The sequence below is a fragment of the Gallus gallus genome, chromosome 4 (genome assembly GCF_016699485.2).
Source record: "Gallus gallus isolate bGalGal1 chromosome 4, bGalGal1.mat.broiler.GRCg7b, whole genome shotgun sequence".
NCBI classification, from domain to species: Eukaryota; Metazoa; Chordata; class Aves; order Galliformes; family Phasianidae; genus Gallus; species Gallus gallus.
Genome location: NC_052535.1, coordinates 52,038,203 through 52,065,489, shown reverse-complemented (window position 1 = coordinate 52,065,489; position 27,287 = coordinate 52,038,203). Strand labels below are relative to the sequence as shown.

Sequence of the window (27,287 nt, the reverse complement as noted above, 5' to 3'; positions counted from 1 at the left end):
GCAACTTGTTCTCCACCATGGGCCTCCAAGGAGCAGGTTCCCAAGGTCTGCTCCTTCTCTTCATCCCCAGACACATGTTTACTTAGCAGACGTAAGCAAAAAGCTTAAATTTTTGGAAGAACGTCCGTGGGAAGCAATTTTATTCCTGAACTCTTCATTGCTATTTTGACACTCTCCCAGGTTAATCTTTATTTCAACAATGACATGTGGACATTTGTGGGGCTCTCTGCTTAATGTATATGTACAGCTGTCACCTTGAAAATAAACTGTTCTGTTCATAAAAACAGACCACAGTGCACAGTTATTGAAAATTCAAAATAATATTAATAATATATGAATTTTGTCTTCTAAGTTTTAAAGATTTGATGTTCACTGAACAGTCAGTATGATCTTTCCCATTTATTTCCCTGAGTTAACTTCATGTTCTCTGGCTATTAATCATTTGCTGGCTGCTCCATTTCCCTATCTGTCTTGAAAATGGTTTTTCAATGTGGATGTTTTAAGCCTTTGTGAGAGACTGTGTTTTGGAACTTAAAAAGCTATTAGTATAGCTCTAGAGAAATGCTCTAAATAAGAGGTGTCTGACAGAAATAATTACTACTTCTGCTGCAAAATAGTTTAAAATATTATGAAAGTTTGGTAGAAGTTTTCCTGCAAGCTCGGTAAAAGAAAAGTGTATGTCTGTGGCACTCAGAGCTGTTTGTAGAATGCAGTCTTGTGTACTGTGTACAACAATTTTATGTAGATTGTAAACATGTCTGGTTTATCAAAAACAGGTTGGGGGCAATTGAAATGTTAGATTAATACAACAGAATTTATACAAATTATCTACTCTTACTTATGTGAAATGTTAAGCACAATGTGAAAAGTACACGCACAAGAAGGATAATGCTCTAGCATAATTAGAATAACTGACTTGAGTAAGATTTGCTATTGAAGCAAAACTAAGAAATCTGGGAACTCAGCCCAACCATGGAAAGTACTTCTTTTACCACAAATATGACATCTACATTTTATGAAACCTACTTATTACCAGGGGCCAAATTCTGTGGTCCTTATGCAAGCAGAACTTTCACTGGAAGTTCACCGAGAATGGTAGAGTTTGGCCCTGAGCTATTTCTTTTCCATTGAAAATTACTTCATTTGTAATTTCCTCTTCTTATATTTCTCAGTAACTGCAGAAATGTGAGCTAGTCATTTAATTTCAAGTGAATACAAGCTTTGAGAACTCTGTGAAACTGCAACTTTATCTTTCAGCATAATAGAATAGAGGAATAAATTTGTGGACGTGATGTTTTACTTAGAGAAGAAAAAGGACGTATTTGGATAACTGTGTAGACAGGAAAGCAATGTAGATGCGTGAGTTTTTCCATCTAAGAAAAATGAGAATGATTTTTGGTTTTGAGACAAAAAGCAGTGGCTTTGGATGTTACAAACAGCTGAATTAATATTGGACTTCTGGGATATTTCTTGAGCCACAAGCTAGCACTGAATGAGATCTGAGTTGCTTATATTACCCTAGCTAATTTTATTAGTATGCTCAACCTTGGCTTGTATTTTCACTTCTCTGAGACTAAAATAAATGTGTCCACACTGTGCTGTACTGTGCCTTGTAGACACACCCAATAGGAGTAATGGCCATCAAGTGTCTTACAAAGAGCCAATTTCTGCCATTTTGATTCACACAAGTGCTCTTATTTTGATCAATGTAATGCATCAATAAGGAATATGTGGATAGATAACACATATGGAGTCAGACCAAATTGATAAGAGTACTGGGCTAATACAAAATCCACCTTGTATTAGCATACTCTTCCCATTCCTCCATGCTGATGGGAAGCCTTGCTAGTACAGCCATCAAGCTCCAGTTCCTTTTTACACCAACGATTGTGCTTGAGCTCATCCCATCATGCTACCATTGGGTGATGTCTAATGGTGCCTTCTGGAGCAGCTTCTGCTGCAGTTGTTTTTGTGAAGAAGCTGACAGATTGAATTTTCCATCATTGGCTCTTTGTGTGAGCAAATGCATTTAAGACAATGAGTTTCACATCTTCGCTGAAATTTAGTTTTCTTTTCCAGGCTGAATTACATTACTAATGCTCTTTGAATGGGACTTACCGAGGTTAATTTCTGAATTATGCATAAATTGTTTAATCACCTGTGAAACTTAACAACTTTCGACTTTTCATTTCATTAGCTGTGAGATGGATGTGGATTAAATGTGTTTGGAAGGCCAGAGCTTGATGACACATGCAGTGAACGCCACTGAGGACTCCGTTTCATTTAATGCAGTAATAATAAACACTCCATGGGCAGTATTTCAGCAATCAGGAGTGCTTTTGCAGCCTTTTCTATCTATAAGCATTTGGCTAGATGACAATATTGAAAAGAAGAAAAAAAAAGTGAAAAATGAGTCAAACTTAGTGCCTTAATGTATCCTTCCTGACTGAAAGTATATTAATTGGCAGAGTGAATTACCTCAGAATGGAACAGAGAAAGGGCTCCATTGTGCACAGACATGGTGGGAAACCTCTCCTCTGGCTCATGTCTTCCTTCTCAGCATCATGATCTGGTCTGTCCTGTTGGTGGGCTTCAGAGGGAGCGTGGCAAGATTTATAGCTCATCTCCTTTAGAAGCTCCTTTGTTTGGTTTGTTTGCACATTACATCAAGTTACTTGGAAGTATTTTCTGTTTAGAAACCTCCTTCCCCTGCAGAAGCTGCTCTGAACTTCTTCGTGAGAGGCTGTGGTACTCCTTCAGACTGCAAGGGTTAAAAGTGGGGAAAATTGGTCATTAGTTGCTTTTTCCTACAGAAGCTCTGTGTCTGGAGCCCTTGCCAGGACCACGTGAGATGGAAGAGCAGAGCCTGCCTCCTTCCCAGCCCCTAGAGGCTGAGGCCTAGCAGTGACCTCGTGCAGCAGCGACCCAACCGTCCGCTGTGATGGAGGGATTAGGATGGTCACAAGGGGCTGCCTGTATTTTATCAAGTGACAGCTCAGTCTAATAAACTTGCCTTTCAGTAAGGGCTTGAATCAGCCTCCGGGGTGCTGGCCCAAAGCATTTCATTAACATTGCTTTTTCCCCACTCCAGCAAATGGTGAATTATTGTATATCTTTGAGACTGAGGGGGAAAGGGATGCAATCTTGGGTAAATCAGGCATGGTCACCATTTGTCTTTGTGCTATACCTTGTGAGTTTTGTGCTCTTTTCTCTCTCCCTCCTTTTTTTTGCTATATATTCAAATAAAAGCAGGATTCAATTTTTTCAGGGACCTTCGGTGAAGAATTTGGTTAGCAGAAGGTGTTATGCTGATTCTTGGCTCGATAAAAGTGCAATAAGCTGGCAAAGCCATCATGAACTTGTAAAGCTTTTCAGCATCTTTTTAAGATTTGGGAAAAAAAAAAAAAAGTGTAAGGAGAATCAATACTGAGAGACTGCTTGTGAATATGCATGCTAATTTCTTACTTGTTTGCACACATCAGGGTTAAATATTAGAATAAGAAGAAAAGTTGTAGGTTAAATAAGTCTGATCTTATTTCCTATAAGCCAGTATCACATCAGAGTGAGCACTGTGCTGCTGTAGATGGATGCTTCTAGAGAGAAATCAAGCCTGCATAAGTCTGGAAACTGCAACCTTCTCACCCTTTGGAGAAGGTCTTCCTAGGTCAGGGTGTGACCGGCAGTGGAAGTGCTGTGTGAGAGGCTGGGGTTTGCCACTGTTTCCACTCTATTTGTTCTGCGGATAAGTAAATTGAGGGCTCGAGTCTTCACGGCTGTCAGTGTGCCACCTTTGAACAACTTCTGAAAGGCAACCACATGTTCAAATTGGTCCTAATTGTTACAGGAAGACTTCTGAATGTTTCCAAGACCATCTTTTTCCACTGAGCTTGTATTACAAAAATTGCTGGAATTAAATGAAGCAAGTATTAAAAAAAAAACAACTTTTTTTTTTCTTTTTTTTTTTTTTTTACTTTCACAACTTGTACTTTATGTCAAAATGCCTTTGAAACAAATCTGACCCTGTCTTACATGTCTCATTGTCTTTCTTGCTGTATGTACCATGATGTGTTCAAGCATTAGTCTTTAAATTGGGGATGGCAGACCTCAGATTAACACTGTGGTATTTGTAACCTCTAGCATTCTGTATCCTGCTTTCCTGCAGGATCTCCTGCCCTCACTGGCACTGGAACCATCACTGTCACTGTAGATGATGTCAACGATAACGTCCCCACATTCGCCTTTAATATGTATTCTGCTACAGTTCCTGAGGATGCACCTACAGGGACAGATATTTTGCTAGTAAACTCCTCAGATGCTGATGCTTCTAGAAATGCTGTTATTAGGTAAGTCATTTAGCACTGACGAATGGAGTCCCACCTCACGCCTCACCTGAAGATTTTTTTTAGCCATGTCCATAATGAATATGACATAAAACTTTAAGTTGCAAAAGGATATTTTATTTCAGCAAATCTGAATATGTCTTTCTTTTTAGAAATTTATTGAATATGAGAAGAGTTGCAGTCTTGTTTTTAATTTTCTAATAAGTTAAAAGTAAACTGGAGTTCCATTTACACCTGAGTGTTGCTGTTAATAGTCTAGATTTCTTCTTCTTAGTAGGTGTAGACAAAAAATAAAAAATAAACCCTTAAACTCCACGTAAAATAATAAATGGATTAAGCACGTCAGGTCACACTCTTGACGTACACGTTCTCTGCATGAAAAAGCATGATATATAACTGTGAACAGTCTGTGTTTCTGACTAGCTATAGTTAGTGTATCCTTTAGAAAGGCTTTAAACCTTATATTTAGCATAGCATTTACAACTGAGGGCTTGTAATTAAGGATAATTTAATTTTCACTTTAAGTTGTCATGTTCCATGAGTAAATCTACAGTCAATTAATGTGTTCAGTTTAGAGCCCAGTTTATGGAATGAAAATTACACAGTACCAGAAGTGAGATGTATCCTATTTGGAAAAAAAAATAAAATAGTAAGATGATAGAATTTGGCATTTTTGCTTTAAATACCAACTTGTTTGCATATCTTAGTTGATGTAGCTCTATTTCTTAACTGTTCAGTGAGTTGAACACTGGCCATTACCGGTCCATGAACAAGAATAATGAAGACGCTAAGTGGTAGTGACAAGCTAGAGATTATCCACTGTGAATTGATTTATTGGTAATGGAATAAAAAGCAGATTCTTATAAGACATTAATCACAATAACATGTAGGCTCTCTCTTCAAAATTAACTTTTATTGCTGGAAACACCTGTTTCTCTATTTCCTAAATTAAAAGTCAGAATCTAAAACTAGCTTATTTATTTACTATCTCAGTTCATACTTCAAAGTGCATAAGAATATCACTGTTCTCATAAATGGAACAAAAAAAAAAAAAAGAGAAAAAGAAATAAAGTAAAGCAGAACTGTGTTATAGCAAAGCAAGTATGTACAAAATACTGTAATATTTTCTTTCCCACTAGCTAAAGCCTAGAAATAGGAACTTTATGTTTTGGCATCTTTAAATATTTGAAAAGTCTCCCAAATTACCATTTATTACATTGTGAAACAATAAAACTTTTAATTCAATCCACGCTCACTCAGAGAAACTCATTTCTGGAAAACTTTCTTAGGAAAAAGAATACCATACAAAGCATGAATTATTATAATGTTTGCACCCCATAACCAAGAATTATCAGCGTGCTCTCAGATTTCTTTAGTGTGTTTGAATTGCTTTGATATTTCTGTTATTAGTCTTTGTCATTCACTAATTATCTCAAGAATAGATTTTTTTTTCATAAGTAGCTGTTTTTAATTTGTTCTGAAGTTTTGTTTTGCACTTTTTAAATTCAGACATATACTTTGTTTTTCTTTGACAGAATTTGTCCAGATTTAGAATTTCAAATAATACAAATCTTAAAAGATGACTGATGTTACAAAACTTCCAATTATTGGAGGGACCAGAATACCTAAGCAGTTCTCGTCAGAGGTGCCATGCACTCAAAATACATTTTCAGTCTTGTTAGAGCACATTCCAGAAGCAAATCCTTGATTTCTATAGATAGTATATGAAATTCTATGTGAAGATATTCTTAAAAAGAAGAAAATAAAGACTTAATTCTGTAAAAGGCAGCTGATCTTCTGCAAAATGGTTACAATTCTATGTATGCCAAGTCTTTATCTCTTATTTTTGGTGGTAGCATATTATAGGGGGCTGATGGGCTGATGAGGTTCTTTCTGGTAATGCATGCTTGAATATTGTTGAAGGTAGTATAGATAAGAAGATATAGATAAGAAGGATCAGCACAGAGTAGTCAAAAGACTGGATTTTGAGTACTTCAGTCACATTTCTTTTATGACATGTTCTGGAATTTTTTTGTAAATGGACATTTACATTGTCAGACACTTTGTCGGACACTTACATTGGTTTACTTGAAGTTGTAGTCACATATAACTCAGAATGTCCTATAGCAAATGCAGTTTGTCTTCTTTGTTTTTTAAAGTGTCTTTCAAGGTATCTTTCCAGAGCTATCACATGAGTCATTCTTCATACATGGAAGTACACATTAGAGAGAAACTGTGATGTCTCATAGTGTTAAAACACTGCAAATCACAGATGAAGTGTGTCCATACTGCTGGTATTTACGGAGATTTAAGTGGTGCTTTAAGCACTGCACATTCTTTCCACTCTAGATGCACATTTCTTTGGCTGGAGAATAATTACATATGGCCATCATATTGAATTATAATTAAGCAATTAAAGTGTGCTTCTGGCATTGTGTAGAGATTAATGACTGAACATGAGAGGTTGCCACAGCTTATTAGACAGACTGGCTATCAGTCCTCTAGGACAAGCTTCTGGCCTCTGTTGTTATTTCTGTCATATCCTGTTTAGATTTTGAAAAGATGTAGATGTGGATTTTACTCTTTTTCATGATAGTAGATTTCCCCTGGATCTTTCTGTAGAATTGTTTGCTACAAAACAAAGTTGCTACTGTACCATAACAGGCTTCTCTGAAAAAGCAGTGCTAATAACAGTTGAATTTTGATTTTATAAGGACCATAATATTGGATGTGAGAATTGCTCATTTTAGCCAGTTTTTCTTTCCTTTTTTTTTCCTAGAAATTCCATAATCTGAATTAATAGAAATTTACTGTTAACCAATTACCTTTAAAAATACAGCTTAGTGTTCCAGATGTCTTTGAGATTCATTTTGTACTAAAAGCAGGCATATAGACATTCAAGGAGCAAAGACAAATTCACTGCACTAGCAATTCAGAGGTGCATGAGGTGCAGTAGGTACACGACCAGTTCCTACCACGTTTTTACACACTCCCACAAACATACAAATGTGCACATGCAGACACACCAATCATCAAATTCTGTTCCTTGTAGGATGTTCTTAGTAGGATAGTTCTTAGGATACTTCTGTGGTTATGGATTTGCTATCATTTACTATGAATTAAAATTGAAATCTAGAATAGCAATACTTAGCTCAGTACCAGAAAAATACGAATTGTAAACCTTCATATTATTTTGTAAAAATCATCCTTTGATTTCTGAAAGTAGTACTATTTACAGTTATATTCTTCAGTTTCAGTTAAGAGCATGCCAATGTTTTGGAGTAACACTTCGTGCATTAGCCCACAGAAATCAGTACAAAAGGCTTCCTATAGCAGGTCGCTTGTGATTTTGGGAGAATGCCCAGCTGTGCACAGAGGCTTAGTCTGAAAATCATTTATCAGAAATCTATCTGTGTTAAGCAACTACATTTGGAAATCCCCAGAAATGTCATTTATGAGAAGTCTCAAAATATGGAAGAGAAATAAAGTGAAGACAGATGGATAGACAGAATAAAATCCTAGTGTCAATATCTGTAAGCATAGTGGTCTGAAGTCAGCAGGCTGCCTTATGAAATACTAATTGAATTTTTCTTCTTCAATTTTTCATTCAAACAGCTATAGACTTACTGGTGGCAATTCTCAATTTACAATCAACCCATCAACAGGACAGATCATCACCAGTGCTCTACTTGATCGAGAGACAAGAGAGAACTACACATTGATTGTTGTGGCAAGTGATGGGGGCTACCCCAGGGCTCTTTCCAGTTCCACCAGTGTGCTTGTTGCTGTTGCTGATGTGAATGACAACCCTCCCAAATTTCAACACCATCCCTATGTCACTCATGTTCCATCGCCTACTACTTCAGGTAACCTTATCAGTGATGACGCTTATGATAGTTTAGGATACTTCAGATGGCATTAACATCATACTAAGTGCAAAGCCATATCACAAAAAATGTTTTTGATATATTCCTTTACAGTTGTTTGCCAAATTTTTGTCTTTGTGTTGCATAAAAGTAAGCAATGGCAAAGGCCAATACATGACTTACATATTAGTAATTTTTTTCAGTTTATTTCTTCCACCTAAATCCAATTTACCCTCCTGCAGCTCTATAAAGAAGACAGCAAAAATGAGCACCAAGCTTTAAATCTGTAAAAAAAGACAAACAAATGGTCAAATTAGTTTGTTGGGAAAGCAGTAGCCTATTTTTCCTCTTTGAGTATCCTTCTGTATATAGATATTGTTCTGCTGTCTTGAGCAATTCTTAAAGAGCATTGTGTCAACACCTTCTGTATTTTCTGTATAAGATGTTGATTATGTTGCCTTTCTTTGAGCCAAGTTATGAAGTAAACCCAAGCTGCAGCCTTCCATTTGTTGAAACTGCGCGTAATTTGAAGTTACTTCACTTGATGCAGAAATTAATTTCTGATTCAGTTTATGATTAAACAAACCTGATGAATAAATAAATTAGAAATGGGTAAGTCTTGAATACTAGTATTTCCTATTGCAGAGTTGGCATTGCAGGGAGAAAGAAAGAAAACATATATTTGCATGGAGATAGGGAGAATATATTAAAGGATTCTACTATTGAGACTTTTAAAGATTTAAAACAGATTAATACTGGGGCCTCTAGTATCTCAAAATAGTAAAAGGTTTTTAAAGATGATCACTGTATTACCATAGGTTCACCAAACTGCAGTCACAGTAGTTAGCTGTGAAAGTCAGCATTCTCCATTCTCATATGCATTTACATACGTGTATATGTGATGCCTACAGAGAGGATTCTAAGACAACTGGTTTGTGAAACAAATTTTCTTTCAAAAGGAAAAAAAAAAAGAAAAAAGCTGTATTTCTTTGTCTTGGAGTTCTCTTTCAAAATTTTAAACAATTGCAAATACTTCTCCTTTTTATGGAAGAATGAATTTGTTTATATTTCTTTCCTGTTTCCAGAACAGCATAATGAAAGCATATTATTATTACATTGGTGAATCTTTGTGTATTCTGACTGGGGTACAGTGCCTTTGTGTGGTTCTTTTTTTGATTGTATACATACTTTTAATTGAAGTGTTCTGGCAATACTGTTTTTGGACTTTGTATGACTCTTTATAACTAGAAATGCATAGAAAGCCTAAGCCATGTTTACTCTTTTTAACTGAGCAGAAAGCTTAAGATACATGCATTTTTTATTTACAAATTCCTCAGTTGATAGTTTATTTTCATTTAAAAGGAAATGTTCATGTCTTTTCAAATTATTTTGAAAGGCTATTGACAATTACTAGCAGTCATGGCAACTATTAAAACAAAACAAAACGAAAAAACAAACCCTCAACATTTTTTCAAGACTTTTGCTTTTATTCTGACCATAGAATTTGTAATGTGCAGTATGAAAGAAAACAAAGCTTAATTTCTTATAGATTTAGTCAAGACTAAAAATTGGGAAAAGTAATAATAGTAATTAATAGTAAAATTTGATTGTTCAAAGCAAAAATTAATATTTTATGTCTCATTTCTCAGAAGGAAGTTGAATATTGTGCTTCCCTAAATATTCCTCGTCTGGAGTACAAGTCATTGCACTTACTGCACATAACAGATAGTGACATACAGTATAGTTTTAGGGGGACACTGCCAAAGCCATTCCTGCCTGCAACTGATTTTGCCTTAAGAGGCTGAAAACATGATTTTTGTACAGAAGTGGCATTTTCTAAATTTAAATAGTAGTAAAACATCAACAGAGTATTCTGCAAATTGATTGAACAGTGTCAAATTTGAAAGATGTGCTACAAATTAGATCTATAAACTTCAGTAGAAAAGGACACCCTGGATTCTCCATGCAAATAGAGATCCTAATGCAGAAAGTGCCTATATGATGGACCTTACTGGGAAAGGTAAATTTGAAAGATGCATAATATAATTTATCAATGTTATTGTACTAGTGTGTGATAGTTTATTATTTCTGTATGATTTTACCCCTATCTCAGTTTACCAATATGCTTTTAAAAATGTGGTCGCATTAGTTTACTGCCCTCTAAATAATCTTACAGGTTACTGGCAACAAAGCCGCAGCATCTAGGAAATAGGAGGAAAAAAATAGTGAGGGAGAGTGAGGGTAAATGTCCACTTGTGCTGCCTGTTCACTTATTTAACTTTGATAGTTGTAGAATTACAGTGTTGGATATTTTTTGGTGTTTTTTTTTTTTTTGTATCATTTTATTTTTTGTATTGTTTTTTGTTGTTGTTGTTTGTTTGTTGCTTTTTTTTTTTGCTTGTTGTTAACATGGATAAACTATGAGCAACTCCAAAAGTAAAAAAAAAAAAAAAAAAAAGTATCAGTGACTTTCAATCTCCCTTGAGTTATGGCTTTCATAATGTGTATGTTCTAGAAATGGGATGCTGGACTATAAAAAAATTGCAGGTTCAGTTGCCAGTGCACATAGCCACTGACATTCTGTGCATTTCCCTGAATGCAATGACTTAGTTTTCAGACCCATGCTTTTTGACCATATGCATGTTTCATGGGCTCACAAGGTTACTTTCTTGAACATCACATCTTGTGTAAAAGAAGTTCATTTTCAAAGCAGTATGAGAAAGAGCATGTTCCTCAAGGAAGAATACCAGAGGGGATACCCTCACACATACTGCTGAGTGAAAAGCTGGCATGGTGTTTTCCGCAACTGATGCATTCATTCATGAACTTCCTGGTCTTTGTTCTCCATTTCAGGTTCGTTTGTGTTTGCAGTGACTGTCACTGATGCAGATGCCGGCTCCAACGCAGAGCTCCATTATTCCCTCATGGGGAAAAACGCAGAGAAATTTCACATTGATTCAGCAAGGGGGGCAATCCTAGCTGCCAATGAGCTGTCAGGAGAGTCTGAAGTCACCATTTCTGTCCACGTGAGGGATGGCGGCCGGTATCCCAAGACAGATTCTACAACTGTCACCGTGAGGTTTGTGAACAGAGCAGAATTTCCTCAAGTTCAAGCCGAACAGGAGACTTTCACTTTTCCTGAAAATCAAGCAGTTGGGACACTTGTCACCACCATTTCTGGATCTTCAGCCAGAGGAGGCTCCTTGTCCTACTATATTGCCAGTGGGAACCTGGGCAACACCTTCATAGTGGATCAGGTAACAGGACAGCTTTCTGTCGGCCAGGCTTTGGATTTTGAAGCCATACAGAAATATGTGGTTTGGATTGAGGCCAGAGATACAGGCTTTCCTCCCTTTTCCTCGTATAAGAAATTGGAAGTAACGGTTGTAGATGTCAATGATAACGCACCGGAGTTTGAGCAAGATCCCTTCATTGCTGAAATAGTGGAGAATCTGTCCCCACGGAAGTTATTGACAGTGGCTGCTGTTGACAGGGACAGTGGTCTAAATGGACAGTTAATTTATGAAATAATTGAGGGCAATACAGAAAATAGTTTCAGTATCAACAGAGCCACTGGTGAGATCAGGAGTGTCAGGCCCTTGGACAGGGAGAAATTGTCTCGATACACACTGACCATAAAAGCTTCAGATAAAGGCACCCCGCTCCAGAGCACAACCGTCAAAGTTATCATTAATGTTTTAGATGAAAATGACAACGCCCCAAGATTTTCCCAGATATTTAGTGCTTCTGTGCCTGAAAATGCACCTCTGGGTTTTACAGTAACCCGAGTCACAACTTCAGATGAAGACATTGGCATGAATGCAATCAGTAGGTACTCCATAAGGGATACAAGTCTTCCATTTGTCATAAATCCAAGCACTGGGGATATCACAGTCAGCAGACTGCTAAACAGAGAGGATACGGATCGCTACCGAATCAGAGTTTCTGCTCATGACTCTGGCTGGACAGTGAGCACAGACGTCACCGTTTTTGTCACTGATGTCAATGACAACGCTCCACGATTTACAAAACCATCCTATTATTTGGAGTGTCCTGAGCTCCCTGGGATTGGGTTGAAAGTCACTCAAGTTTCAGCCACTGATCCCGATGAAGGATCTAATGGTCATGTCTTCTACTTCATAAAATCTCAATCTGAGTTCTTCCGTATCAATGCAACCACGGGGGAAATTTTCAACAAACAGTATTTAAGGTACCAAAACTCAAGTGGTTCAAGCAATGTCAACATAAACAGGCACAGCTTCATTGTGACTTCTTCAGACCGTGGCAGTCCTCCACTGCTGAGTGAGACAACTGTCACAATTAACATAGTTGACAGCAATGACAATGCACCACTGTTCCTTGCTCCTAAATATTTTACGCCTGTTACTAAGAATGTGAGAGCTGGCACAAACTTAATTAAAGTTACTGCAGTGGATGACAAAGACTTCGGTTTGAATTCTGAAGTGGAATACTTTGTTTCTGATGAAAGCAAAACTAATAAATTCAGATTGGACAGGAGTACAGGCTGGATTTCTGTATCATCTTCACTAATGGCTGATTTGAACAAAAAATTTCTGTTTAAAGTAAAAGCAAAGGATAAAGGTAATCCTCCACTGTCATCTGAGGTAGCTGTTGAAATAGTCGTAACCGAGGAAAACTACCATACACCTGAGTTTTCTCAAAGCCATATGAGTGTTACTATCCCGGAGAGTCACTCTGTTGGAGCAGTGATCAGGACGGTTTCAGCCCGAGACAGAGATGCCGCTATGAATGGATTAATCAGATATAATATTTCCTCTGGAAATGAGGCTGGCAACTTTGCTATCAACACAACTACTGGTACACTGACACTAGCAAAACCACTTGATTTTGAGTTATGCCAAAAGCATGAGCTAATTGTTACCGCCACAGATGGAGGATGGGTGTCCAGAACAGGCTTCTGCAGTGTCACCATTAATGTCATTGATGTGAATGATAATTCTCCAACATTCAGCCCTGAGGACTACTTTCCCAATGTATTAGAAAATGCCCCAAGTGGGACAACTGTTATTCGTTTAAATGCCAGTGATGCTGACTCTGGACCTAATGCTGTGATTGCATATGCTATTCAGTCCTCAGATAGTGACCTCTTTGTCATTGACCCCAATACAGGAACGATCACTACCCAAGGATTTTTAGATTATGAAACAAAGCAAAGTTACCATTTAACAATAAAGGCTTTTAATGTTCCAGATGAAGAGAGGTGCAGTTTTGCCAGTGTCAACATCCAGTTAGAAGGGACTAATGAATATGTGCCCCGTTTTGTGTCCAAGCTTTATTATTTTGAAGTTTCTGAGGCAGCGTCTGAAGGTACCATTGTGGGTGAAGTTTTTGCAAGTGATCGTGATCTGGGAACTGATGGAGAAGTTCACTACCTTATCTTCGGCAATAGCAGAAAGAAGGGCTTCCAGATAGATGAAAGAAGTGGCCAGATCTATGTTTCAGGACCTCTTGACAGAGAAAAAGAAGAACGAATCTCTTTGAAAGTTCTTGCAAAAAATTTTGGAAGCATTCGTGGTGCAGATATAGACGAAGTAACTGTTAATATCACTATACTGGATGCCAACGATCCTCCTGTATTCACTTTAGGAACTTACAACGTACAAATTAGCGAGGGTGTTCCTCCAGGCACCCATGTCACATTTGTGAGTGCCTTTGATTCAGATTCTGTCCCTAGCTGGAGCCGGTTTTCCTATTTCATTGGGTCTGGTAATGACAACAGTGCCTTTTCCATCAACCCACAGACAGGACAGGTCACTGTCACTGCAGAACTGGATCGAGAAACTCTGCCTGTGTACAACCTGTCTGTGCTAGCCATTGATTCAGGAACACCATCTGCAACAGGCAGTGCCTCTTTATTGGTAACTTTGGAGGACATCAATGATAACGGTCCCACCCTGTCCACCCGCCAGGGAGAAGTCATGGAGAATAATCGTGCAGGAACTCTCGTAATGACACTTCAGTCGTCAGATCCCGATCTCCCTCCAAACCAAGGCCCCTTTACGTACTACTTACTCAGCACTGGCCCTGCAACCAGTTACTTCAGCCTTAGCACTGCCGGTGTCCTGACCACAACAAGGGAGATCGATCGGGAGCAAATCAGTGATTTCTACCTGTCAGTGATTACAAGAGACTCTGGCATTCCTCAAATGTCTTCCACAGGAACTGTTCAGATAAAGGTAATAGACCAAAATGACAACCCATCTCAGCCCAGAACGGTAGAAATCTATGTTCACTATTATGGCAACCTCTTCCCAGGAGGAATTCTGGGCAATGTAAAGCCGCAGGACCCAGATGTGTTAGACAGCTTCCAGTGCTCCCTCACCTCAGGAGTCACCAGCCTCTTCAGTATTCCTGGGGGCACCTGTGAGCTGCACTCACAGGCCAGGTCCACAGATGGGGTGTTTGACCTGGCTGTGCTCAGCAGTGACGGCCTACACGGTGCTGTCACAAGCAGCGTCCGCATTTTCTTTGCGGGTTTTGGCAACGCCACCATTGACAACAGCATCCTTCTCCGCTTGAGTGTCCACACTGTGCGGGATTTTCTGACGAACCACTACCTCCATTTTCTGCGCATTGCCAGCTCTCAGCTGACAGGGCTGGGCACTGCTGTGCAGCTCTATGGGCTGTATGAGGAGAGCAACCAGACCTTCCTGATGGCGGCTGTCAAGCGCAGCAGCAACCAGTACGTGAACCCCAGTGGTGTGGCCACCTTCTTCGAGAGCATCAAAGACATCCTCTTCCGGCAGAGTGGGGTGCGGATTGAGTCTGTGGATCACAACTCGTGCCTGCAGAGCCCGTGCCAGAACGGAGGGAGCTGCATGAGAAGGCTGGCTGTAGGTCCAGCCTTGAAGAGCCACGAGAGTGTCCCTGTCATCATCATGGCCAACGAGCCCCTCCAGCCCTTTGTGTGCAGATGCATGCCAGGGTACGAAGGCAGCTTGTGTGAGATTGACATTGATGAATGCCTCCCTTCTCCATGTCACAATGATGGGACCTGCCACAACTTGGTGGGAGGATTCTCATGCAGTTGCCCAGACGGCTTTACCGGCATGGCCTGTGAGAGGGATGTCAATGAGTGCCTTTCCAACCCGTGCAAAAATGGGGCCGCCTGCCAGAACTTCCCTGGAACCTTCAACTGTATTTGCAAAACTGGGTATACAGGTACACTTTTACTTCTCTTCATCTCAGTCAAGAGAATGGGAAAGAGGGGAGAAATGTACTTTTAAAGCAAAAGATATAGCTACAATTATGTGAATATGAGCATTCCCATTAGATGAAGGAGTCATGCAAAAGACCACTTTTGTAGTTAGGAAAACTGAGAAAACCAGGTGCCTACAGTGTTATTTTGCTTTAGCTATCCTTAAGCAAATTTCTCCTACCTGATTTGCATTAGAACAGAAGGATTTTACCAGAGCTATTTTAATTTATTAAATATGTAGAAATCATTTCCAATGCTTAAGTATGACTTTTTCTGTTCTTGTTATTGTTGTGCATATTGTGGTAGCATTTTGATTCTGTTAGGAGTGTGCCAAGCAAGAAAATCAGTGTCTGCCCCAAATTGCTTACGGTCATACAATATGGAAAACAGATGAAGGAAATGGGAAAGAAAACAAAACTCAGGCAAAATGATCAAGCATGTATATATCATCCCTTTGCCATTTATTTTTTTCATTAACAGAAATGGCTGCATCATTCCTAGTTCTTCTGAGTGTTGTTTTTTTGTTTTTTTTTCCAATATTTGTTTCACATTATCCCTAGAAAAGCAGACTGATGCTTTCATTATGACAAGGCTCTAATCAATATTGTCATGTAGGAAGGACATGTATTTTATTTGTAGTCATCAAAGGGCGTATTTATTAGTTAAACAAAATTCCTGGCTTGCTACTCCTGTGAAGAGGATGCCTTGAGATGTTCTAAGAAATATATCAACAGATTTAGATTGCAAATTCTCTTAAACTGCTACAGCCACTGTAGCATATAGAGTTAGGGGTCAGATGAAAATATAGAGATGTCCTCAAAAGGAGAAGAAAACTACTTGGTTGTCATTACTGATTATGCCATCAAAACTTTGGCCCACTGAATTTGTCTGCTTGAAATTATTCTAGCATGACTGTCTTCCAACCTTAATCTTCTTTTATTGCTTAGGCTGAGGTTTGGGAAAACAGCTGTACTTGAAATTGCCTGTAGATTTTAAGTTCATCTGAGTGTGATTGGATCTTCCTCCATCTATGGTTCCTGTGTGCATTGAAAAGCATTTGCTGTGATGTACTTTACTTGAGGATCTTTAGTTTTTATCCTTGAATTTGAGGAGCATTCAAGAAATTATTATTTTTTGAAAATACTAAAAAGCTCAAAAACGCTTATTGAAGTATGTGTACAGTATGCACCTTATGTAGGAAAAACGTTGCTTTGAAAGTTTAATGTGTTAAAAGTTGATACAGATACATATATTCTGATGGGTTTCCCCTCACCATATTTCAGGTGTCTGTCATGTGGGTGGCTATGGCTGTGGGAGAGGGTTGGAGCCTTGTGCTACAGTCAATGGAGATCTACTCCATCCTGGCAGTGGAGCTTCTAGAGAAGCTCAGATCACTCTCCAAATGATTTGATGAGAGAATGAACTCCTAATCTTTATAATTTTTGGATGACAGTATCTCAAAACAGAAAGAAATGGGAACTTTGCTATTGCATATTGATGCAAGGTTACTTCTAGCATGCCTTATTACTGCAGTCAAGCACCACAGTTACAAAATGTGCGTACCACTGCAGGGTTTCAGTCTTCTTGTGCATAACCTCTGGATAAAATTCTAGTTTTTGCATTCTGTCTTTCTCTCATGTATTCACTGTGTGTTAAAAAAAAACAAAAAAAAAAAAAACAAAAAAACCACAAACTCAGGACATCTCATTCAGATATTCCTATCATTCTTAGACTACCCTAAGTACAAAACAGCAAAAGAAATTAAAGCATTTTTGTCCAGCTGAGTATTACCAGTCTGAACAATTGTAATCATTACTTATGGCTGCTTTCTAGAGATGTAATAAAGAGACTGACTAGAGAAGTTAAAGCTTCTATTATCTCTTCTAAGGAGTATCTCCAGTGCCTTAGGACAGACCATGTAGGCACAGCCCTGCTCATTATGATGTGACAATTCGGTCTTGCCTCCACTGTCCCTAAAACTTGTTTGTAACCAGTGGAGTGCTCAGGGTACTTTTTTTTAAACCAGATTAGTACTGGAGATGTTGTATACTTTATTGCAAAGAAGAAAATTAATTGATTTTGAATGGCATGACTACTTCATTTAAGACACAGCTACAGCAGCTGATACGCATTCAGAGTGAAAAATCTCTTGATGTAAAGGATACTGATCTGATCTTCTGTGTGAACCTCACAAATGTACTGCTGAGCCTCAGGTCAGGAACAACTATTGTGAACTGACAAGCACTTCTAATTAAGTTTACAATCCAGGAGTTTATGTTACATTATTACATCAGATTATTTTGCCGGGAGCATGGCAAAACAGTTCTAGGGAACCTATCCCCTGCAACTCTTTACGTTATTAGCACCAGAAGTTAAATGGGCATATGTTTGATGTTGCCACTAAGCAAAACACTTCATTAACTCTAGCAGCATACTGTAGTATTTGCCTCTAGCCTATAATTTGAAGCATTAAAGAAATGTCCAGGTCATTTTTTTTTTTTGGCATTAAAGTTTAATGTTCGAGCCTTATGTCAGCTAAAAATAAAGCTCTACACATGATAAACACTTGGAGAAAAAAGAAAAGAAAAGAAAAGAATGTTTTAACTAAGAAAATGTGATGAGAGACTGTTACAGTTTGAAGTGTTGGATTTCTTTCTTGCCATGAGTTAAATCTGGCGTCTGATATGAGCTTCCTCTAAACGACTTGTCAACATAAATAATTTTAAAATAGAATACCACTGAGGCAGGCGTTTGTGTTTGGGAGTCAGATCTTTTTAAAATCACTTGTCCATTGTAGAATCAAGAAGTATTTAAGTGTCTTGAGATTAATTGGTCAGGACAGAAAACAAACGCCACTAAAGTATGTAATTAAAAACCAACATATCTTTGGTGGTGAATTTCAGTGGAGTTTATTAGATAAGATCACAATTAATAATCAGTATATTTTGAGTTTTTATTTCTGCAGAAGCATATTTGAAATGCTACAAATTTAGTATACATAGGTTCTGCAGATATCAAAATACAGATTGTTTGAGAATGCTTGTCATAGAGACCGTTATGTCATTATTATACTACCAACAGAAAGATTGCACAGCTGTTTGAGATTTTAATCCTCATTCATATATGATTAAAGATAGCTGTAGTAGTGAATGTAAAAATAAAGCTTGAAACTGTTTCTTTACGAATACAATACCAGAGTGCCTCACAAAAAGAGACAGCCAAAATAGCAGATTTTTAATTCAGTGTATCGTAAACATAGCCTTGCTGCTTCTCTTGGAATGAAAATACAGTCTCCTAATTGAATTTGCATAGTTGGTAAAAAACAAAATGGTAACACAGCACTGCATACAAGTAGAAATGTTTATTTTCTGAAACTGACATTGTTCACTGCAAATTCAAGTACTTGAGCTGTAGACCCTTACAATGGCTTACCTGGAAACTAAGAGTCTTTATTTGATTTATTATGTTTTGTCAGCTGCATTTCACTTCATCAGACTGCAAAGTTAATTTGGTTCATTTCACTGAATAGGATTATGAAGAGCGATTACCTCAGAGCAACATCATTAGTGTTTAAACAATCTGTTATAATTACATCTCTTGATGATTATCAGGTTTTTTTAAAAAATAATAATTTTCTAGAAGGAATCTATTTTGTGATTTACAGTAGTTGTCAGCCCTTCCTCTGAACCTTTCATTTTTGGCTTTACAGGACTCATTAAGATGAAGGAATGTAGGTTTGTGAAATTGTTTCAAATGCAAGATTAAAATAATAGAAGAACCATTTTAAAAGATGTGTATAAGGAACCACAAAAACTGAAACTCTTGAATCAGCTGAAATCTAACCCAAGAGCATTCAGTTGATATCTGTTCCTGATACATTCTTCAATTAAAAAAAAATATATATATTCTCAGGAAGTTGGATTTTTATAAGCCCATGCATGTGATATCATCAGCTTGAGGTGATGACTGATAAATGCTGAATGCTGTCTGTTATCAATTATCTGGTGTTACACTAAATTCAAGTTCTTCAAGCAATGTCTTTATGACACAAAGATGAATACTCTGAATCTTTCAGTATTTCAGTTGAGACGAAATCTAAAGACTCAACTAACTGCATCATTTATCTAAGCTGGAGTGTTACTGGAGGCAGACTGGGTTTGGAGACTCTTTGGTTCATGAAACATTGACTGAGATGTGTCCTTCCCTTCATTGGATTTGATACCCTGAAATACATAGGTTCCTCCAAAAGTAATGCCTCTTATTTATTTCCATGGGAACTGTAACAGATACAAAGAGCACAGTAACTCTGATTGAGCAAATTCTCAGCTACAAAACACTGTTTTCCAATCCAGATAGTCACTACCATTAGCCGTGCATTTTTGCCAGTAATGAACAGGAGCTTGCATTCTGCAGTTGTACAAATCTGCAGCAGCAGAGGTAACCAACTGTCACCGCTGCTGAAACACTATCCACTTTCTCACTATGCTCACATTCAGTGGTTGGTTTCACTAGACAGAGATAGCAGAGAAATAAATAGGGATATAGAAGAAATATAGTTTAGATTAAAAGGGAAGAACAAGAATGTGCAATTTGAACGCTGGTGATCCATCCAAAACTCAGGTTGATCAGAGGGCTGGAGCACCTCTCCTGTGAAGAGACACTGAGAGTGTTGTGGTTGTTCATCCTGGAGAAGAGAAGGCTTTGGGGGAGGCTTTATAGTAGCCTTCCAGTATCTGAACAGAGTAACAGACAGTTGGAGAGGGACTTTTCATTAGAGAGTACTGTGGTAAGACAAGGAGTGATGGCTTTAATCTAAAAGAGGGGAAATTTAGATTAGACATTAGGAAGAAATTCTTCACAGTGAGGGTGGTGAGGCCCTGGCACAGGTTCCACAGATAGAACATCTCCATCTGTGCTCATCTAAGATGCTCAAAGCTGGGGTTGATGGGGCCCTGGAGCCTGATCTAGTGAGTAGTGTCCTTCCCGTGTCAGGGGCTTAGAAGTAGATGATCTTTAAGGTCCCTTCCAACTCAAATCAGCCGTAGTGACAAACTGGAAAAGCATTCCTAAGTTATGTTTTTGTTCTCCTGATAATTGGCTTTTGCTTCCTAAGATAAGCATGTTTTCCCAGGTCTTTAGCACTTCAGAGAATCACAGAGAATAGCCAAAGTTTCTTTTTCATTTTAAATAAATATTAGTTTTATTAGCTCTGATGAATTGTTTAATCAGAGAATTTGTCTTCCCCTATGTCAAAACAGTTGGAATAAATGCAAACAAGCTTTTATTAGTTTTTTGAATTATTCAAACAGTTGCTAAATATGAAAAAGATGTTGTTATTCACTAGTTAAAATATGTGCAGCTAAAATAAACATCTATTTTCTGTTGCTGACTCAGCAAATATGCCAGCTTTAAAGAGAGCTCACAAAAGGAAGAGCACTTAGGGCACATTTCAAAAGATTGAGTAAACCCTATTAACTACATTAGATTTTTTTTTATTTTTATTTTTTAACTAAGAAATGTCGTTGAGCTAATTTAAGTGTCTTTACCTCATTATTGCTATGTGTTCTCCTTGATAAGTCAAAGATGGATGCTATGTGTCATAACTCTTCAATAAGGAAAAGAGCAAAATCTAACATAAAAAAAATTATCTCATCCTTCAATCATGCCTGCTAGACAATAAAAAAATAAATACCCTCAGAGTGTAATTAGATGCAGACACTGGAAATGTTTCCCGGATTTGTGGTGAATCTGTGAGTTGCATGTTAACAACAGGACTCCTCTAATGTTCCACTTCCATCCTAGTAGTCATACAGGGAGGGCTCCTGCTCACATGATGGAACAGCCTCAATCTTCTTTAGCTTAAACAGAAGGCTACTGTAAAAGAAAGTGTACTAATTAGGGGACTGAAGCTGTGAAACAGTGAAAACACTAGCAGAGTTAGTAGTAGCACAACCCTATTTGTCTACAATTTTCAAAGCTAGCAATCTCCTGAAGTCTAAGAACTATATCTTGTCCATTGCTGTCACGGGCCAGGTAAGAATTACAGGATATAAGTATCACAGAAGTATGGACAGTCTCTATGCAAGTTCATATTGCTATATTAACTTAAACATACTTTATACTTGTGTAGTGCAATGAATAAAATAATTCACTGTTAGTGCGATAAGAAGCATGCACAACTCTTACCCCTTGCTAAGTATCTGCAGTTATCCTGGCCTAGGTGGAGTTTCAGGAAAGATCTGGAAGAAATATGGCTAATTTTTCAAATTCTTTACAGAGAAACATAAGCGGAAAACACAACAATAGTTTCAAGTTTTTGCTGAATAGGTAGTAAAGGCTAGCAGTGCTAGCAGAAACCAAGACAGGTACTCGGAGGCATATAGTGGAAGGATTGCCAAATTGGTAAAAGCCAAGCAATGAAAAACTGAGAAGTGAAGACAAACACTTTTGTAGTTAATGTTTCCAGACAAATTTTTACTTTTGTACAAAGAATCCCCTTGCCAGTGTTCAGCATCTGTTAAAATCTTCACTTCTTCTCTTGGTTCTCTTCCTTGTTGAAATGAATTATGTGATTTCAGTTTATTCTCTGGTGAATAATATCTACCACATGTGACAATGCCTGCTTAGAAAAGGACTGCATCCAGGGTAACATATTTTAGCTCTGGAGGACTCTGGTCCCTCTGAGTCAGGAAGGAGGTTGTAATTGATGAGGAAAAATAAGAAAAATCACAGAATGTACAATAGCATCCTGTGTTCACCATGCTGTGCTCATACAAGTTCCAGCAAGGGCTGTCACTACCCTTGATCCCCTTCTTGATCCCCTTCACAATGAATGCACTGCATTGAATAGGAAGAAAAACCCTTTTTGTTTTAATTTAGCTTCTCATTTCATTTCAAGATCCCCCTGGTATAGGTGCCAGTTAATAAAAAGAAATGTAGTGTCTGTATGAGATAATTACAACAAAACACTTGAAAATTTGTCTGTGTTGGTCAGGCCAATGTCAGAGTTGGGAGTCTATGTTTTCTCTCTTCTTCCCTCTCTAAGCCCCACACTTTCCTCCTTTTGTTGCTTAAATGTATCCTGACTTGGCTACTGATCGGGTTACACTGACCTGGAAATTGCTCTTGTTTCACAATGGCAGGGAAAACATGCGACTCCACAGTCAATTACTGTGAATGCAACCCCTGTTTTAATGGTGGGTCCTGCCAGAGTGGGTTGGAAGGGTACTACTGCCATTGCCCCTTTGGTGAGTATGCTACTCCTCTCCCTTGTCTTCCCTTTCCCTACTAATAATTCTCAAATATGCTATTTATGTTTACCTTTTTGAAACTGATAAGTATGTGCATGGATCCCTGTCCTGCCCTCATTACAAGAACTTGACTCAATCAGAACAGCTTTTAGTCCACACAAGTGCTTGCCCTTTCAGTTTATTGCATACTAATGACATTTTGAGTTCCAAAACCAGCATACAATTCTGAGAATTAGAGAAGCATGTAGTACTGCCAAAATAGTTTAATAACTATTAGAATTTAATTGTCTTGAGTTTGTTTTGTGGAATGAACCCAATAAAGACATAAGACACAGATATTTAAGACATTGTGATGCAATTGCATCTAGATTGATTCTGAATGCAAGTTTATACACAATTGTCATTGTTCATACAGAAAAGCATGAAAGTAAATGCAATGGATTAATAAAAAAAACAACCACAAGCAACAGACAAGCTCAAGCGATCATCTATAATATTTTAAAGCTGCTGAAACCCTCAGTACACACTTGTAAATAGCATTTACATTTTTCTACTAACATTTAGAGTAACTTCTTTATTTTATTTTCCTTATTTTACATTTCCTTGGAGTTTTATTCATTTCTTATATTTATAATTGTGGTCCATAGTAAATGCAACTAATGCTCATAAATTTTTTTCTTATGTCACTGCAATTAAAAACAAAATCAAGGGAAATCATATATCCTAACGTCCTTTAGAACCCTTCTGCTCACATTGTATATTTTTTATCATATGTTAAAAGGTTAGAAGCTTTTTAAAGGACCTGTCCAAAGCACATCAATACTTCCTTTCTGGGATTATGCTTGATGAGGAAAAAGCTATCTGCTACCAGATTTTATTTTTTGTTTTGCAGGTGTTTTTGGGAATCATTGTGAACTGAATAGTTATGGATTTGAAGAGTTGTCCTATATGGAGTTTCCCAGTATGGATCCAAATAATAATTATATCTACATAAAGTTTGCCACTATAAAAAGGAATGCTTTAATGTTGTATAACTACGATAACCAAACTGGAGAACGGGCAGAATTTCTGGCTCTGGAAATAATAGAAGGAAGGCTGAGATTCTCTTATAATCTTGGCAGCGGCACGTACAAGCTTACCACAACTAAGAAGGTGTCTGATGGACAATTTCACACAGTTATTGCCCGGAGGGCTGGAATGGTAAGAAATGCTAAAATGGGAATTTAAGACAAGTTCAGCCAAGTGACTTTGGCTTCCACATGAACTCACAAGAACATAAAATTAGTAACATTGCATTTGCTAGCAGAACCTCCAACTTTGGATAAAAAAAAACCTCCCTCATTTCTTTCTTATTCCAACTGACTCAAAGACCTATAATGGTTTGTTTAGTATGATGATAATAAAAAATAATTAAAGAAACATGTGCAATGCCCCGCACTCTAAATTTGAAAAATGAGAACCAGGAATAATTAGTGAAATAAATTACTGCATATGAGGCTAATTAACTGATGCAGATTACAGGAATGATATTAAGGAATACTAATTAACCATAGTAACAACAAAAACCCTCAAAATAATTTACCTTAATGTTTGGGTAGTAGAGGTGGGCAAATTTGAAATTCCATCTATGACCTTCTTAAGCTAGTCCAGAAATTTTGCAAATCTCATCGAAATAAAAGCCTTTTTTTTTTTTTTTTTTTTTCTTCTGTAGCACAAATGCAGAGAGTTCAAAAGTGCTACACTGAGAGGGATTTTGTGGGGAAAAATAGGAGAGTTACTTCCTGCCTGCCCTCACCAGAGGGAAGGAATTCTGCCAAAAACTGGACAGGGACAATCGATTGCCATATGCCTGGTGCCTCGACCTTTCTGCCTTTTTTTTTTTTTTCCCTCAGTAAATGTTTTCTATTCCTCTTCTCTTGTTTTTAATAATATTTCCAAAGCAGAACATAAACCAAATGCTCTTTGAGTTCAAGCCAAACTTTTTGACTCCATAATGTTTTAGTTAGAAATGAAACCAAATATATTTGCCATCCACAATCAGTAACTAGTGCCCAACAGCTCCCTGTTCAGGAAGATATGGCCAGCATATATGGAATCTCATATTCTTCCCATGTTTGAAATTAAAGTCACATAAGCATAATATATGGATGGAACTCCACATTTTGTTTTATAGTTCAGGCCAGAAGAGATGGAGGGAATAAAAGAATAAACTGTTCTACCCGGTGTGACTCCTTCTGAGTCCTCGTAGAGATTTCCTTTCACTAACGGCTGCAGCAGTCATTGCTGCTAAGATAGTTTTTATAGTTTGTAGCCGCTTTGTTTGCAGTGCGCTGTTGCAATGCTTTATGTCCAAGGTGAGAAGTCCATAGGCATGAATGTTCTAGGAATATCAGAGGGCTATACTAGGACTTGGTCTGTGGTTCTGTATGGTCAGGGTTGTCTCCTGACCTTTCTGCACAGCACTATTTTCTCCTGGAGAGTCTTGAGCCAGAAACTGCACGCCAGCTGCATATTGCAACACCTGATTTCTTTTCTTTCACTTGTTGTAGGGGGGAATGGCTTAGTCTTCAGCTAAACTTGGATATCTGATTTGTGCACGTAGGAGTTTTATATCCAAATAACATGAAAGATAATTGTGACATTGAGTAATGATGTTGTTTTAATGTGCCTTAATATCAGATATTTAACAGTTTGCCTCACAGCTTCCAAAAGGTTATGCTCAAAAAATGGACCTACGTCTTAAAAAACATCACATTCACATTTTAGCAACTAAATCAGTGTGGTATACCCATTGATATTAATTATGGCTTAGTATAGAGCCCGCCTTAAAAATTGCAGAAAATAAATGAGATACACTTAAAAAAATAAAGTGGGAATATGTTTTACTTGTGGATATGCCAGAGGGCTAGACTACAGAAGAAGAGAGAGCATAAAAAATACTGTATAAAGAAAATTTCATTTACGAATGCTTCAGACAGAGCATTTAAGACAACCTATACTTTTGCATGATTTTTGTTTAAACCATCTCATTAATTTCAGCTGTTTACAAACAGAGTATGTAATCAGAATTGCCTTTGTCTTAGATATTTCTGCTGCAGGAAAAATGTCTCCCAGGTGTCCAAAACTGTATAAAATAGCCCCCCTTCAGGATTCCAAATCTGTCATTTCCTACAGCACCTTGGGATTTTATCGGAAACTGGTAAAATCATTAAGTTGTCAGTCCTGAGATATTGCAGAATGACAGGATAGAAAGCCTCATAATGCAGCAAGGTAACTGTAGAGTAATGCTTAAGTAACAAGCAGGAACATTTGACTAACATTAGAAAATAAATTGTATGAACTCTGATCCAAGTAAAATATATTCTCAAATATCTAGCCCTTCAGCTGGTTTTGCAACTTGGCTTTCACAGTGCATAGCGATGTAAGTTAGGGAGATTACACTGATTGAGCTAAGAACAAAAAACTCATTTCATTTTTTGTTGTTGAAACTCTGAAGGAAAATATGTACACGTATGATGGCATACAGACCAGTCAGCTTATTATTCTTTCTATGAATTGTTTCATTTATACAGGGCACGTAATCTACTTTGGAACTGCAGACTGATATTTCTCAGGAGAAGCAGTTTTCTTATTATGTATGGAAAGAAATTCAAGATAAGGTTTTATTACAAAAAAGCAAATTGAACAATTTAGGCACACTGTAGGACGTGATTTAGGGCTGAGAGCTATGAATGCATTTGGTCACTACAATGTGTCAGCTTGCACTATATATTTGGAAATACAATGGAGAATCTGTGGGGATTCCAACAAGATGTTGTTAGTGAACTGAGGTGCAGGCAGGAGAAAGAAACTTTGCGCTGTAATGACATCCTGATAGCTATTGCTGTTTGCTCAGCTCCTGTAGAGTAACCTAAACCAAAGTAGAAATCAAGTCTTTTTGGAAAGGAACGTTTGATTTCAATTTGCCGTAAAACTGTACCACACATCTAGTTGGAAACATGAGGAGCTGATATGTACAACTCGGAGATTATGTTTATTTTTCTGAAAATTCAATTTAAGGAATAACTAACCTTCAGGACTTTTTTCACAGTGCGTCTGTTACTAATAAATCACCGTGAGGAAAATTCTTTGCTAAATGAGGAATAAAATAAAAACTCCTTTTTAAATTAGTAGGAGTTATTTCATGCTTTTAGTGAAAGCTTTTGTTAGAATTTTAGTACAGAAATTAGAAAATAAAAATGCTGTGATTTGCTTTAGTGTAAATGACCTTTAAAAAAAAAATGGCTCCGTTGTCTAGGGATTGATTGATAAATAAAACAGGGAAACTGCTCTAAGCGCTGATGATGCCCAACACTTCTCTGGATGTCAGCTTGGTCCCTCTGACCAAGCAATGTCCACATGTTTCACCATTATTGATGTAGTCCACTTGGGTTATTATTTTTAACTAATAATCTTAAAGTTTGCACACCCAGCTTTAGCAAGGCACTTTTCGTCCAGTTCAGGCAATGTGATTAGTGTCACGGTCAAGCCCCTAAAGGAATGCCCTTTGTGTTTGGAGGGAGCAACTGTCTGTTCAGATCAAAAGTAGGAT

General features: G+C 37.6%; 1 protein-coding gene across 1 annotated transcript in view; it reads left to right on the top strand.

Annotated features, from left to right (window-relative positions):
• Positions 1-27,287, top strand: part of FAT4 (FAT atypical cadherin 4) — a 136,874-nt gene that overhangs the window by 93,583 nt on the left and 16,004 nt on the right. The window contains exons 7-11 of the mRNA XM_015276389.4: positions 4,163-4,343; positions 7,956-8,206; positions 11,060-15,409; positions 22,589-22,693; positions 23,589-23,896. Of these exons, the coding sequence (XP_015131875.2) occupies positions 4,163-4,343; positions 7,956-8,206; positions 11,060-15,409; positions 22,589-22,693; positions 23,589-23,896 (5,195 nt within the window). The remainder of the gene's footprint in view (positions 1-4,162; positions 4,344-7,955; positions 8,207-11,059; positions 15,410-22,588; positions 22,694-23,588; positions 23,897-27,287) is intronic.